Source organism: Rhea americana, unplaced genomic scaffold, assembly GCF_003343005.1.
Source record: "Rhea americana isolate MKP2758 unplaced genomic scaffold, rheAme1 scaffold_164, whole genome shotgun sequence".
In the NCBI taxonomy this organism is placed as follows: domain Eukaryota; kingdom Metazoa; phylum Chordata; class Aves; order Rheiformes; family Rheidae; genus Rhea; species Rhea americana.
In genome coordinates, this window is record NW_028185750.1 from 1,169,779 (window position 1) to 1,186,826 (window position 17,048).

At 39.6% G+C, this 17,048-nt stretch overlaps 1 protein-coding gene across 3 annotated transcripts in view; it reads right to left on the reverse strand.

Annotated features, from left to right (window-relative positions):
• The window catches only part of MAPKAP1 (MAPK associated protein 1), a 107,807-nt gene that overhangs the window by 29,984 nt on the left and 60,775 nt on the right, over nucleotides 1-17,048 (reverse strand). For all 3 annotated transcript variants that reach the window (XM_085300482.1, XM_085300484.1, XM_085300481.1), the window contains exon 7: nucleotides 15,862-15,971. In XM_085300482.1, coding sequence (XP_085156608.1) covers nucleotides 15,862-15,971 — 110 coding nt within the window. The remainder of the gene's footprint in view (nucleotides 1-15,861; nucleotides 15,972-17,048) is intronic.

Here is a 17,048-nt window from a genome sequence, read left to right on the forward strand (position 1 = left end):
GCGGCCGTGCCGGCAGCGCTCCGGGCCCCGAGCGCGCCCCCTCCTCCTCCTCCTCCTCGGGCCCCTCTCCGCCCTCCTCCCGCGCTGCCCGGACCACTTTTTACCGTTAGGTAAAACATACACGGTACGAAAGGCTGAAAATTACGGCTGGATCAGATGCACAACTGCAAGGGGACCAAGTTAAAAAGAGGGGCTCGGCCGCCGTTCATCCTCTCTCCTTACGAGCTCAGGCCCCAACAGCTAGAGCCGTTTAAGGAAGAAAACGGAGTATCTCAGAAACAATTCTCATTCCACTTAACGCACTTCCTGCCATCCTGCAGAAAGCTGTTAGTGATCATAACCTTTACCACAACCATGCCAATATAAAAAATACGGTTTTTATCTGAAGCAACTTGAGAATTCTGTGATCACATGAATCACCCAAACTGTTGTTATCCAGTTTGTGGCCAGCTTGGACTAACCAGCTGTTAATAAACTAACAAATAGAACAAAAGCCTAGAAATTGAGGCACGTTTTGCCCGAGTAACTCCTTTAAAATAGAAAATATTGTGGAATTCATTAAAATGTGTAAATGGATTTCTAGATCTACTCTTAAATAATGTATTTAAAATATCTGTACACATTTACATGACCTTTACTTCACAACAGATGAAAAATATTAGGGTAATTCTGGAGAGGAGTTTGATATAAGGCTTCTCTCACAAGTTCAAATGACRTAATTATAGTAGAAGCTGAAATGGAAGTTACCGGGGCAAAATACCCAGCGGAGAACACGAACAGATAAAAATCCCTACTGAAGTCCTGGCACCTTGTCACAAATACTTGGAAGGTGAGAAACTGGTGACGGGGCAAAGCAAGCAGGCCTTGGAGAAACACGCGCTCAGGCGTCCAGGGAGGAAGAGCGAACCAAAACAGCAGTCCGGAACGGCCCAAACCTGACGAAGCAGAAGCAGCCGAGCCATCCAGCACCCCCTCTTTGCTCAAGCCCTCCAAGCCGCTCGCGCGGGCGAGCGCCAGGGGAGGGTGTGAAAGCTGGGCCCTCTCCCAGCAGGTCTGGGAGCCAAGCTGCCTTAGGCAGACCCGTGTTCTCACTTCCCGGACCACGCTGCTGGAAAAATACCCTGCAACTAGGAGCAAATGCCTACACCGCGTAATGCAAATGCCACCAGCAGCAGCACACGCTGCCGCAGCAATTACTCGCCGGTGGATTTTTTAGCACACTGACAGAGCACCAGCTGCTCAGGAACCGGGCTCACTTCAGCAGAAGGACAGAACGCTGCTCTGCACATCTCCACCCGACGCACAAGCCCGCACGCCTCGCGTGCAGATGCGCTTCCAGTAATGCACATCCCTTCCAGGTAAAAAGCCCCTTTAGCCATCCGCACCATTAGCGGCTGGTTTCTGCTTACAGCTATCTACTGTAGTTTGTTATTTCAAGATACCCCTTAGAGAACAGAGGAAGGTTTATCAGGAATTAAAAACAAACCCAAATACTACACTCCGTAACATTATTTTCCTGTGGCCCAGGGAGAATCACACAGCATAATCAAATTAAACAATTCTCTTACAAAAGGGGAATGGCCATCCTCATAGCAACAAACCAATTCTGTCGCCCATTTAAGCTGCAAAGCCTTCAGAATGGGGTTTTGAAAGCATGACCCATCAGTTCTAATTTTTAAAACTTATCCTTTCAGTCAAGACTAGAAAAAGGCCCATTCCAACTTTTATCTTCACTACAAAGTGCTGTTATCTTGGGCTGATGTCAGGAGCTCTATCTCTCTTTCTGCTGACAAGCAGAGACGAGAGAGATAAGATTGGGAACGAATCTCACTTCTCTGAGTAAATAAATAATCAATACTCATCTAAATGTAAATGAGAAAGTATCCCCCTCTGATAACAGGGCTCTTATCAAACAGCCAATTTTCTACAGACATTTGGCCTCAACCAAATCACCATCATTCAACCCCAGCCTAATGGCTAAAAATCGTAACTAAATTGAACCGATCACCAGAGATCAACTAAGTTCAGCCATGGCTACTACAGGTTCAAATGTTTGGAATGCAATTTTTCCCCCATTAACTTTCAATAGCAATGAAGAATACCATGGTCAGGGGTTGAATCCGCACAATAAACAAACGCTAACACTCAAAAAGAAAAAAAAAGCTTTAAACAAAAACACCAAACAAAACCCATTTCAATCTGCAAACAAGTTAATAGTGTAAAATGGGGATTACATAAAGATTTAGCTCAATGTTTGAATCTTTGTAGAGTTGTCAAACTAAACTAAATTAAGATGATCAGTATAAACAACAACAACAAAAAAAAGGTTTAAAACTGTCTTTCGACAGCATTAGCCTCTGCAACATACCTCACCGTTTACCGTCGCCCTTGCCTGGCTCTCCGGAGTGCCAGGAATTCGCACAAAAACCCCAGCTCCAGCCATGCTTTCTCCACTGCTTCTGCTTCCCTTATTGCCTATGCATTTGTCTAAAGTGCTTTTTAACCCCTTTATATTTCCGATTTCCATAATGTTCTAGGGCAATGAGTTCCCCAATTAATTACACTGTGTGAGAAAACGAATCCTCTTTTGTTTCAAAATCTTTGCCTACCTGCCTTTTCTGGTTCCATGTAGTTCTTGTTTTATGAAGAACAGAGATAACACTGTCCCTATTTACATTTCTACCACATATACTTCATAGACTTCTCTTTTATTGCAGACATGTCTTCTCCAAACTAGCAAATACCTACTCTGCTTACCATGTACTCATTTCACACGTCTGATCCATTTTCACAGTCATCCACTTCTGTATCTTTTTAGTTCTATAATATCCTTTTTGAGATAAAGTACWACAATTGATGTGTGGGCATATCATGATTTATGCAGTAGTATAATMATGCTTTCTGTTTTGTTCTCCATTCCTTTCCTAATTTCTAATTTCAATTTGTCTTTCTGACTGCTCCTAAGCACTGAGCTGAAGTGTTCARAGAACTATCCACGACTCCTCCAAGATCCGTTCCTTGACTGATAGGAGGTAATTAGAGCCCATCATTGTATACATATAGTTACAGTTGCTTTTCACCATGTATATTATTTTGCACTCATTGACACTGAATTCCCTCTCCCGTTTTATTGTCCTGTCACTCAGCATTGTGAGATACTTCTGCAGCGCTTCACAGGCAGCTTTTATTTGTACTATTCTTACTTCCTTTGTATCAACAGCACATTTTGTCACATCAGCATTCACCTCCTTTTCCACGCCACACATTAGCTGAACAATGCAGGTTCCACCAATTCCACTGGAACTCCACCAGTAACCTAGTTACTAATAACGGAGGGCCATTATTCCTATTCTTTGTTTCCTGTCTTTTAATCAATTATTAATCCATGTGAGGATCCTCCTTCTCATCCTGTGACAGCTTAATTGCTTTATGAGCTTTTGTCAAATCTTTTTGGAAGTCAACGCCTGCTATATAAAACACATCATCCTTATTCAGAGGGTCCCTGACTTCTTCAAAGACTGCTCACAGGTTTCTGAGGCACTTCTACAAAATCTAAGCAAWTTTTTTCCTTAGTATATCATATTTGTCCATATTAATGTCTATTAATTTCACTCTCTGCAGCAATTTCATTTTACAATTTCACAGTTTGCCTAGTAAAGTAGTCAAGATATACTAGTCTGTCCTTGAGCTCTTTCCAAAAATAAGGGTAATACTTGCCCCTATGAGCAGTATATTGTACATCATATTTAACAGCTCAGTGTTTCCATATTCAAGCTCTTCCAAAACTGCTCTTCCCTTTTCTTTGCGCACGCTAACAGGAAGCTTCATGGCACCGGGAAAGAGAAGGGGAGGCACAGCCCCAGCAGGATGAAGGAGACCGTGTTACACCAGCCTGTGCTACCTGGGAGAAAAGCACAAGACCACTCACGCCTCCGCAGCAACACCAGCCACGCAGCATCTCAAGTGCTTGTACGGCTGTAATTCCATAGCAACGTATGAAAAATCAGAAATTTAAGGACACGTTGGCTATCCTTCCCCAAGAGTCAAGGTCCCTAAGAGTCAAGGCAGTAGATGTCAAGGCAGTAGACGCCAGGCAAACAGTAAGCAGGAGCTATGTTTCGAGTTCTGCCCATGTACAGAGACAAGACAGGAAAGCAGTAAAAAGAAAGCAGCTGATAAACATTTAATGTTGATGTCCGTGCTACTTCCCTATTTTAAGTTTTTTCTTTTGCAACTACATATGATTTACTGCTTTCTTGCTCAAACCAAAGCTTTTGAAAGTGTGATTTCTTCTGAGTTTAAACTATATTTATATTTATTTTTCTTGTTACTTTTTAAAATTTTTGCTATAGAAGGCATTTGCTGGAAATGTGTCACCATTATTACATGGTCATGAGAAGAAGAGAGTTTACATATTTCTATCATTTCAAATAATTTGACAAAAYGCATCCATTGTGCTAAATATTAGGCTATGGATTCTAGCTTTCACTCTGCCAARCACATACATAACATAYGGAAGAAGCAGAACAGTCAGTCTGGATATTCATTCAAAACTGACTGKGAACACACAATCTGAGCCATGCCATCATCCTCTGGAAGGTCTTCCTGGAAAGTAGCTCCCTAGAGGTGCAGGGGAAGCCCAGGTTTCCCACCAGTGCAGGATATTGACCTTTGGTTACAAGCTGAATACTGAACAAAGAATATAAATAAAGGAGAACTGCAGAAGGAAAACACCAACACAGCATGAAGAACACAGAAACTAAGCACAGATAGAGGTCTCCGGCCTTCTGCTGCAGATATTTTCGTCGAACACAACAGAAGGGGCAAGGATTTCATTGTGTGTTTGGCAATGAACAATAAAACAACAGAAAATATGTAAACAGTTTGAGAGGAAATAGTTGAAAAGCCAGAATGTTTATATCTCAAATTCTACTGCTATGAGGACATCTTAAATCTGTTTATCTGTTAAAAATCCCCAGAGCTCCTCAACACCTCTGAAGTGGAATAAAGATTTTTATCATTAAAAATGCAAATATTGCTTAATAAGTAATGATATTTAAATAGTGAAAACAAATCCTTAACAAGCATGAGACTTTTTTTAGTCCAATCTGTTTTTCTTAACTTGCACTGTTGTGACATTACCAAATTTTACATACAGTTATCTGCTGCTCTCCACAGAAATACAGATGGTTTTTGTAGAAATAAACAGTCATTTATTTGAAACAATTGTAAAATAGTTTATGGAAACCAGTGGAGTAATGCATTCAAATAAATGCCAGGACTGGCTGATGGAGAGCCAAGGTGTTAAATCACACTGCTTAAGAATTCAGCTGTGGGAAACAGATAGTAAATCCAGAGTGACAGAATTTCCAGTGATGGCAAAGGTTTCTGACATCTAGTCCAGTACACAAAAACTACAGCAGTTCAAACCCATTTTACTTAACACTACCTTGACAGCCAGTGAAATTAAAGAATTTAGTCAAAATCCCCTTAAAAAGAAACAACCACACTTCATTTATGTGTTGCTCTTGCGGACAAAAAGGCATGCAATATAACTAGCAGCAAACTGGTATCAGCAGCATATTAACAGAAGTATTTTATTTATTTGCTGTTACAGACTTTTTTTCTTCCTACATTAGCAATGTGTACCCCTAAATAAAGCCGAAACAAGTAAGAAATCCTCATGTTTCATCCATAATGTAAGGTACCTATGGCAGAAATACGTTATCCAGAAAGCTTTTTTAAAATCATGAATTAAAAAAAAAAATGTCAAGACAATCAGTTGTACGTGAGGCTGGCAGGGAGGTATATGCTACAGCTAACACGCACTAAGTCCCCTCCACAGGGGGGGTAGCRCAGTCTGCCTCCTAAAAGATAGCACTAGCATGAACATCCTGTAATCCAAGCTCAGATGGTTATTTGAGATGTACATCAAAATAAGGTCTCTACATTACTGACTTGGATTATCAAGTCAGAAAGGTGTTTTCCCCTGGGTACAGATGTGTAAGCAGTCATGTTGCAACAAGGGGTAATGCAGCCACCCAGAAGGATGCACTTCAGGCTTCAGGAAAAACAGCAGGATGGAGATGGTTCCATGCATGTACCAAATATATCAAGAGTATCTCCTTTCATCAATATATAAATTAAACAAAAAGTCTCTACTGTACAAACACCAAATTATAGAATTTAAAAGGTCACAAAAATTCCAGCTTTATTACCAATCCAGAAAAAAACAATGAATGTAAGATTTCAATACCAACAGTTATAAAATTGACTCATTTCAATCCTTCGCATTCATTTCAGAGTCCAGACATGAAAAATTTTCATCAGTAGTTCTGGCTGATGAGCAAAATCCCATCAGTCTAAATGCCCAGGACTAATGAGCTATTTCTGTTCTGACAAACTATCCACAAACTTTGTTCACAGTGAGCTGCTCCCCAGGTGCTCACGTCCCTGTCACCAGTCGTGCCAGTACCTGGCCAACACCCGCAGGCGGGAGAGAAAGGGCTTGCTGAAATTAAATAAATACATAAAATGAATTATAGCCTTTGCCAAACAGAAATGAGGTTTGCAGGCAAAAGGAAATGATTCCAAGGAGCCTCTATCATACCTTCTGCAGCAAAGCAGTGTTTATCCTCCCAGAACAGCAGCCCTACGGAAGGTATTTTRCTAAATAAATACCAAGCAAACCTAACACACACACCAAGGCAGAGGCCAAACAAAGAAACGTCTGACGCATACACAGCTCCCCGAGCGCGTGGGAACCAGGGTGCTGCTGGGCCAGCACCCAGCCACGGCCAGGCAGAGCGCGCTGCCCCGCGGCAGAGCAGCGTGACTGCGGCGGGCTACGCGGCTAAACCTGCGCCTCTTTTACTACGTTTCCTCTTCAGTGAAACACGAGCAGCAAGCGGGAGAGAGCCGCACCGAGGATCTGCAAAGACTGACGTTCTTTTAATTTAAATCCTTCTAATACAAACAGCTTCACGTAAGGAAAAACAGAGAATTGCTGAATAAAGCTATTCATAACTGAGGAGAGGCAACTCTTTAGGGATGCTATAATTACGCAAAACAAAGCACCGAAGACCACCGAAACTCAAAACTGCCTCTTAAGCAGGAACACACACATGTAAATGCAGGGAAATCCAAACCAACGTACTTTTCGCTGCCACGGATTCTGAGGGTTCCATCTCTTTAAAAGTCAGTGCAAACATACACATAATCTACTTATTTACTTAAAAATTTTAAATTCCTCAGTTAGTTACCCTTATTCAAAAATAACATCAAATTTAATGACAGTTCACTCTGATCATGATTCATCTCTTTAAAATGTTTTAATCACAGGGCTGTGGTTTTACATGCTTTCTTTTATCTTCCTAATTCTCCTTTCTCATACACCAGCCTTTTCTTTTTGCCCATTTCCCCCATCTCTTTCTTCCAACGCAATCTCAGGGTGCTCAGAGCCCSCCTGGCATGCATGCGTTAAAGCCAGCACAGAACTGGAGGTGGATGCTGAAGTAGGAGATCTAGAGCTTTTTTTAATTATTATTTATTTATTTATTTTAAGAACAAGAACAAATAAAGAGATGGATTCTGCATTTCTAGGTCCCACCACCACGACACACCTTCCCAGAAGGTGCGACTCTGCCAGTTGCCCCACGCTGATGTTGTAACACAAGATGACCAGGTGYGATTTGCTGGCCTGTGATAGAAAGGAGTTCAGAGTTGATGGTTTCCCTCATCTTAAAATCTGCAGTCCAGTAGCTTCCACCTTCCTGCTGCTTTCTAACACTCTGCCTCTCCAAAGCACTCCCTCTTCGACGATCCCTACCATACRCTATGGTAAAACGGGTACCGTTTTAAAGATACTCAGAATTAGCATTTTTGCACATGCTTTGTTTTTTCCCCTATTTCATGTTTACCTGTCACATATAACTACTCTCTTGAAAACGGCAGCCACGACCCACGCTCCCAGTGCCGGGGCAGCCCCGGCCGCGGCGCTGCAGACAGCGGCACCCTGCCCCGGAGCGAGCCGAGTCCTCCGGAGGGAGGGAGGGAACGGTTCCTCCAGGTGGTAGTCCCAGYGGCACCTCTCCCTCCCAGAGCGCGGGCTCGCAGGGCACCTGCTAGCAACGCGCTGCAGGTCAGCATCAGTCTTAATCCTCTGTTGAAAGAAAAATATTTACTTCTAGAGAATAACAAGAAACATTTTCATCAATGCTAATAATAACTTAATAGGCAAACAGCACARGATTCCAAGGAGTTTAACCTTTTGAGAAACTTTAGACGAGCTGTGCTCCGTTTCTGAGACCATTAGGGATACTTCTAAAAGTGACAGCTTTATATTTCTTGAAAGATCTAACTTTCRATAGTTCAGAAATTGAGATGGGTACATTGCAAGAAATAGATCTGGTATTCAAAGTCTAAGAGGTAGTTTTAGAAGGACAGCATGTTAAACWGGCAGCAGAGACACTGATCTTGTGCTTTAGATACAGAACTCATTGAGAAGCCCACCAAAATACATATGCCTTCAGAACTGAAGACAATCTGTTCCACAAAGCGATATATGCACGTTATAAATTGCTCCTTTCCTTTCTCTTTACTGCCAGCTATCCTCTCTGTCTGCGGCCACCACTTCATTCCCAATTCTCCTCCTCTCTGATATGCTTGCTTTCTTCCTTTCAGGCTGTAGTGACACAAAGCTGTTTTGCCCCTTCCCAGCACTTCAGAGCGTGCCAGGTCTCCTTAGCATCCGAGCAAGGGAGGAACAAGACAAATTGAATACGGCAGCACCGCATCAGGACCAAGTATTTACAAACAGAACTGCTGAAATACTCCAGAAATAGGAAAATCATGGGACAAGTTTAAATGAAAACCTTCAGTTCTACTGCATCCTTGCAATTTCCCTTGGGCCTTGCAGAATAGCTGACAATAAGTGCTTTTTCATACAAATAGTATTACAGTTTTTGCCTATCTCCCATTTAAGTTTTGAATAAAATGTGTTTACAAACAGTTTCAAAAGCATGTTATAGACATTAAATTTGCCTTTAAAGGTGGTGCTGAAACTGATATGTTATAAAGTGTATTTTCAAATAGAATTTGGATCTTTTCTAGTTGCTTTTTCAATTAAARATAAGCCTCATTTATTTATCAGAATTCTCTACTTTGAACTACTGTTCTCAAATTTCTGAAAGATAACTTAATAGCTTTGTGTGAAAAAACTACATACAAAAATAATAAACCATTACAGAACATGCATTAATAGATTGTACCATTCGCCACAGCTCTAAGTTACCTGGGTGATGGAACAGATTATTTTAATAGGTCTTTAAAACTATAATTCCTTTGATTCCATGGTACGGACTAAAATACGATATGGAGGCTTTTCTTTTTATGTTCTATCCCTACTTCTTGATTTTTTTCTCTTTCCTTATTATTCAGTTTCCTGCGGCAGTGAGATAATATACTTATCCAGATTAGTAAGATTATTTTAGACTATTTTTGGTCACTTTACACACTTTAAAGAATGCAAAAAGAAATAGTTGACAGCTGTTGGGGACTTGAATGTTATTGTAAAGCAGCTGTTTTCATTTAAAGAAAAAAAGCGTTAGTCTTTCTTCAAACAGAACAGAATACTAAGCTAATAATTCTCACTCTAACCCACGGAAAATACAGGTCATGTCTGTGAAATGTTGGCAGAAGATATTGTTTATAACAATTAAACTTGTATAGCATTTTKCTCTTAAAAGGATTGAGTATTCCTGGTTTAGAAATGTTTACAGTTTGAAGCAGCTATTAAATAATAATCAGTAGCATGTTCATCTTGCAAAGAATTTCTACTTAAAATCAGACAAGATTAATCAGACAAGGCTTCTCTGTTCACATGAAATTTCARATGAAGAGAAGCTGACATGGACCAGAAGCAGGCAGGATTATTCTAATGTTTCAGTATTTTGTTTAGTTTTGTCTCTCATTTCCTTCTAGGAACATTCAGTTTTTATATACTGACATCAATGCTGAATTTGTTTGAAAACAAACTCTCTGTACATATTCTCTTTGCACTCTTATTTACTCTACAGTTAAGCTCTGGAGGAAAGGCCAACTGGTATGCCAGAAAACATATCTGTGAAAGAGTAAAAGGATGGATAGCTGGAAAAAAGAGAGGAAGATGAATATAGCTTTCAAGCGTACATATAATTTCTGCACACATTTAATTAGAAAATTACCACGGCATTAAGATACACAAAATATGAAGAACAAAGTCATCATCTTTCTTATGTTCTTAAAATAGTACGCCATGCAAACGTACTTCACAGAAAATACTTAAATCAGGCTTTAGTCCAGATACAGAAAGACTGATAAGATCTACTTGTCTACTGCAACTTGTGGGATGCTGTCAGACCAGGACTCAGCYGTATTGCGGTATCTGCACACAAGGGTCTCTGCATTTCATCTCGGAACAACTACTCTTTCTTGGTGAAACTGAGCCTTTCTGGAAAGAAGGGTTTTAAAATGTATGTTTACCATAACCCACATTCTTACGGTAAGTCTTACTGGCTAACTCGAAAATGTGCAAGTATTGGTGAAAGTGGGACCWGCAGAAATAAACACTAGATTGATCATCTAGGAAAATGGTTTAGCAGTCACATAAATTAATATATACATTGATAATGGTATTTTACATTTACACAATGCTATCTGTTCTTCTTCCAGGACTTGCTCTGCAAAACATGAGCCTCGGGTATYGAAAGCATGCCTAAAGTCTACTCCTTTTTGAAATTAATATTAAGACTCTTACTGATTTCTAGGGAGTATAATTATATCGAGTATTAAAACATATTAAAACACCCAAATCTCACTTTCCAAAAAGCATTTCAAGACTCYATTGTTGTATCTGTCCAAAATCCATACAGCCCCAGTCCAACATTTCCACTGACAAGTTCAGGAAGAATGAGAAGTTCTTATGCTCCTGATTTCACATATGTGGTTCCCTTTCAGATCTGCCACATTTCAGACCATCAGCTGCTGGACTGCCCACAGCTTCCAAAACCACTGTTAAAGACAGAACTCCACACACCGCGGGTTTATACCCAGCAATCCTCACAGCACCTACACACGTCAGGATTCTCTCCACTGCCATTACCACAATACCGAAGCACTGCCCAGGTAAACTTGACAGGCATAACAAAGTCCCCACCGACCTTAACGGAGCCTTGAGCTCTTCTCTCCTTACTGCTGTGGAATGTCTTGGTTAGGATACGGTCCTATCCTGACTTCTCTGTCTCTCTCTCTTTTTTTTCTTTTTAAAGAAAAGAGAAAACTCTCTTACAAGAAAGATTTCACTAAGCCCCCATCAAGGTGGTTCATCTCTGGATTAGACCAGCCTGCTCTGGGAGCTCATTCCACAACCAAGAGTGTTTTATTTCCAGCTCGCATGTAAAACACTCATTTGCAGTGAGCATGCAATAGGTTAAATAAATTGAAGATAAAGTATTCTACTTAGTTATTTTTCATTACCATAAGAAAACATCAATTACATTTTCCATTTTATGAGTGTACACAAGGAAATCCATTACAATAGGAGAGAGGTTATATGACTGCTTTTGTTGCTTCTTTCCTAAGCTAAAAGGACAGTTAGCTTTCAAGACAATGAAACCAGCCTTGAGAAAAGCAAGGCAAACCAGCATATCTGCGTAGACAGCTCCTATCCTGATTTATCCAGCCTTACTCTAACTAATTAAACATCTGCCTCAACAATTTCCTCTGCAGATTTATCTTCTCCAGTACGTAGCACTGACTGTTTGTTACAGGCTTTTCCCTAACTTGCAACCATTCACACACTTCTTCCAGTTTGTTACTCGGGCCTGTGGCAAGAAGTGATACAGTATTCCCATTAACTCCCTACTGCCGTCCACTGTGGAGCTGTTCGTGAGGTTCCCAAAACACCGCCTCAGTACAACCTTTAGGAAATGACTTAAGGGGTGTGGTTCTCTCAACTACAACACATACAGATGATTTTACCACTTGCATTTCCCATTGATTCACTCAAAGATCACTATTTTAAAATGATCAATAGCTTTCAATACTAAAAATGTTCATACCTTCAAGGCAAAAGTTGTGTGACACCAAGAAAGGAAAACTGCAAAGAATGCATAGTAATTTATAGAATTTGCAATAATTTAATCTAACATAATACCTATGTAGAGCTAAATATAATTATTTTTTCCCACTTTTTTCATGCTACTTATTATGAAATAAGGTCATAAACTGTTTCTATCACAACTTATTGACCTGTATCTTCATACAACAAATTATCTTTGTCTTGAAGTTAATTTGCAGTCTCATACTCAGCTTTGGTCTTTTCAAAAAAGGGATTTTGGAAAAAAAAAAAACACATTTGTAATTTGTACAGAGAAAGTTCACCCAACATATATTTGTACATTAACATCAGTGCACATATTAAAACAGAACTTTTAAAAAACTGAACTCTGTGCTACCATTCGTCACGACAAACTCTGTCATTACCAGTCTCATGCTTCAGAAGGTAGGTAAAGGTTGGTAGCTACAAGGATGGTAATGGCATTTTTAAACAAAAGTCAAAAACAGAGAAATCCAGAAGGTCATTGCTTCACAGAGGTAACCTAGGCATATGGATTTTCAGGAACTTGGAACTCAACAGCTCATTGAAAAACATACTTGTAAGCTGCAGATTACTAGCTGAATAAAATAACTGGAGAAAACTAGTCTAGTATCTTAGCTCTTGTCATAATGGGATGTCCACTTCCAGACTATGCAACAGCATGTCTTCAATTTTCTCCTCATCCAAAACAACCAACCAATGTTGCATTCTCCCATAAAAGCAGGATCGATTTGAAATACATCATCTCTGTCAGTACTGAAAACAGGCCAGAAAGCAAATTTTTACCTGAGCACTTGAAAATAACATGGGCTGTAAACATAATAAATTCATTTGTTCTGTGAAGACTAGTCTGTAGGTACATAAGAAAAGCACAGAAAAGTTCACAGGCATTCCACTTTATTAAAGTATTACAGCTACTTTAAGTAAATACGTTAAGTCTCTTTTTGGTTAGTTTTTTTTTTTTTTTAAATTAGAGCAATTAACTTAAAAGGAAGTGTTGCTGAATGAGAAGAAATGCTTTTCCTAAATTATATCCTCTTTTATTCAGATCTTTGACATCTTAATCCACTGCTTGATAATGACTTAAACTACAAAGGCACAGAACTGTACTGTGTTAATAGTCTGATCTTAAATTCCATTTATCTGAGCATCTCCCACTGAAAGTAAGAGGCATATTCACTCTAAAGACAAGAAATTTGGTGTTAGATGAAAAACGAAGACAAGACCTTTTTCCACTCCATCTCCAGTCAATCCATGCCCAGCAGGTAGCATTCTGAGTTTTAACTGTCCTTTAAACACAGGCAGCATTTTCATCCCATTCTGCTAACAGCAGTATAGGGAGACTGTAAATGGCTTGTTTCAGATCCAGAGGGCAGTGCAAGCAAGTGGATCCCTCTGTGAGAACAGCTGCACTTTTTGCAATACAGTGCCGTTTTAAAGATGAAAGGCAAGATTGAAAAAAGAGTCTGCTACCTTATGAGTCACAGTTTTGGATAGGGAAAGTATAATAATAATTGGAATAACAAAGTTTAATTTATGATTTATCATATTAATATATGAATACTGAATCTCAGACATCACTTCCCTCATGTGACAGTATTATCTGATTTCAATAAGGCACTAAGAGTGCTCATAGTTTTAAAAATAAAGAAAATATTTATTTTATGAAATTCAGGAATATGGGGGAAAAAAAGCAAAAAGCTTTTCCCAAAGTGATCACTCTTCCAGCAATGACTCCCAATACACAAAACCTACAGCTGCAGGTCCTAATTCTGGACATATCTATACACAAGCTTAAACCAAAATTTGCAACCAACACTGTTTAGTTCTACAAATCTGTTTATATGTTCAAAAGTAAATACACATATAAGTAATGAAAAAAATCAGATTTTAGTTATGACTTATATTGTGATTTATATCCACAACAARGACAATGATCATATTTCAAAGAGGAGAGATGTCACGCAGATAATTTATGTAAAGTAAATGTAAATGATTTCTTATATAATCTAAAAATTCAGAAAAAAATATATATGCTTGTACACCTAGTGAAAAATTGTTATTACAGAGGAGTGCCAAGACAGCAGAAATTAATGTATTAGCTGAAGGAACAAATGACAGTTCCATTCCTTTTCTAAACTACTGAATAAAAGTAACAAAATTAGAGCAAATACAAATTTCAAAAGGACAGAGAGTAACGTCTGTTACAGGAAGGAAGGAAGTAGTTTAAAGATTGAGCTAAGCGAATCCTTTAGCCATCTCCCTTCAGGGAAGAGAAACCTGACCCCAGGAAATAAATAAAAGTCACCCAAAAAGTGAACAAAAGAGGTGTTTGAAAAAAACAGAACACCATTCATCGCAGCTAACGACTTGTTCATTATGAGTGATGATGGATAAAGACTTCTCACGCTGAGATGAAATCAAGATTTATATGCATTGTTTCCTCTCCCAACTTGTGGGAAGATCATCATCATTTAATTCTATCTCTGCGGCCAGTGATGGGCATCCAGAGAGCTGGTTATCAAACGGCGCAGTCAGCTGGCAAAAGCCGCAACGTGCAGTTGGCACATCTGGACCGAGCCGCCGCAGCCGAGGGGGAACAATGACGCCTGGCGCGCGGCCAGACCGCCCGCAGACGCGAGCGGGTCTCAGCTACCACCGCCCAGCAGCTCTCGCTCTCCCTTTTTCTTTCGCTCTCTCTCTCTNNNTTTTTTTTTTTTACGAGAATCAGATTTTCATTGCTTCATTCAATTGCTCTCCTCTGCCATTTTTTACAGCTCTTATCGTTCCCTTGGAATATGGCCTTGAGACAGCTCATCCGTGTCCTTCACTGTGTTATCTCTTCTAACTTTTATTAAAACTTCAGCTTTCATCTGAAGATAGCTAATTAAATCCATGACAGATTATACACTCGTTTAAAAACTGCACTGAACTACTTTTTCTAAACAGAACAGGGTTTATTTTCTTTTCACATAGTTAAAACTAAGGGGATATACGGAGGTTTCATTCATTTACAAAGACAAGATGCTTATCTTTACCTAGTGTATAGATAGGTTTATATTAAAGTTCTTTTGTTGCCTGACAAGACTCAGTGCAATGTCTCACAATAATTATTTCTTGTTGCTGAAAAGATATCTCAGCCTTGCACTTTGGAAAAAAAAATATATATGTAATATGTATGTGAATGTACACTTAAAGTCTGAAAAAGCATTGCTSTAATATATAACAAGTATTGTACATTTTCTTTTTTTCAAATGTTGATATGTCTTTACTATAATAGTAGTCTTTTAACAATACTGCAAGAAGTAAATATTTTTTCTCTGCAGGTAAAAACTAATCCTTTAAATTATTTAAAATCACATTAAGCACCACTGCCTTAYAAAAATTAAAAGCATAGAAATTGTAGGAAGGACTGGTCTTTCTGTGTTTTCACCCTTCATCTCAAACTATCACTAGCTGGACTTGAATGTAAATGGCTTTGTCATCATAAATAAATATTTGCAGTAATGAATATATTGCTTTGCAGCAAATGTTATGCAGCTCCTTCATTGTCTGCTTTCTGCTAGTATCTAGAACATAACCTCTRCATAGAACTGCTTCTGAGTAGTATTGAAAATCATAGTATCCACTGAAAAAACTGAGCATCCTTCCCAAGAGTTAAAAAGAGATGTAAAATATGCTCATGGAAAAGCACTATATTCTACAAAATACAATAAATAACCCACCTGAGCCTCTTTGTGATCCTTTCCTTCTCTTTAAGGCCTTTTGTAAGATATCCTTCATGGTGACCTTCATACTGTCCACCTGAATAAGCGAGAATCCATGAGCAGCATTTCTGCAAGACAGATGCACATGCATGTTACGAAACAGTCACCATCRGGCAGCTTACTCCTATTCTCATTACAGCTACAAGCAAAGTACTTTTAAGACACAGCAACGAACAAAGTTGTGTTGCAACGGTAGAGTTAAGAAGAGAAACTGAAAAATCTCCCTTGGAAAGGCAGAAACACCAAAAAAGAATAAAAAAAAAAAAAAAGAAAATTGAGATTCAAGGTGTGAAAGGATTTTCCTAACTCATCTTAATTTTTATCCAGTTTGTGTTTGTCATTAAAAAAGAAAAATGAGCAAATATACACACAGAACTCCTCAAATACTCCTTATTAAGTATCACTAAGTGTGTAAGAGCGCAAACAAAACCCGATTTTGCAATGCCCTTTTCATACACATCCCAATGACGCACCTAACCAGTCATTAAAAAGCGGAAAAACAACAGTCAGAGCAACAGCAGCTTTTCAGCAATATTGATGTACAGCACTATTTTAAGTACAAACACCACGCTTTTTTGGACATATTTTCGTGAACTTCATACASAGGATCTTACAGGAACCGTTGCGACAGTTGTCCTGGCTGCTGCCTAGGAAGAATTCCATGCCYGAAGCACTGAAAACAGCAGGAGACGGTTACGGAAGACACGGACAGGCAGGTATTGGAAGTAGCATCACTGGGGAAGCGGAGAAGGTGACAATATAATAAAAGAGATGCTGAATTACTGTATCAGTAAATTTTGCCCCTTAGACCTTGCAGTCAATCTCTGCTCGTGTCAGTAGATGTCACTGCAGACAGCTCCCACGGAAATTTCAGCGCCGCGAGCACCCGCCGGGACGGCTCGGCTCCGCTTCACGAAGCGCGCTCGACAGCAGGAGGAGCTTTTCTCGGGCAACGGAGAATTTTAATCAGGGAGTACGGTTCTAGGCGAGTATCACAGCTGGAGTATTTTAAAGCCGATYGGCACTCAAACGCAATCCAAGCRACCCAACTACCTCATTGAAACCAGAACCACGTTAAATGTCACCGTCAGACGCACGCTCCGGGAAGAGTCCGAGTTCAGATCGGTTTGCATGGGACATCCTTT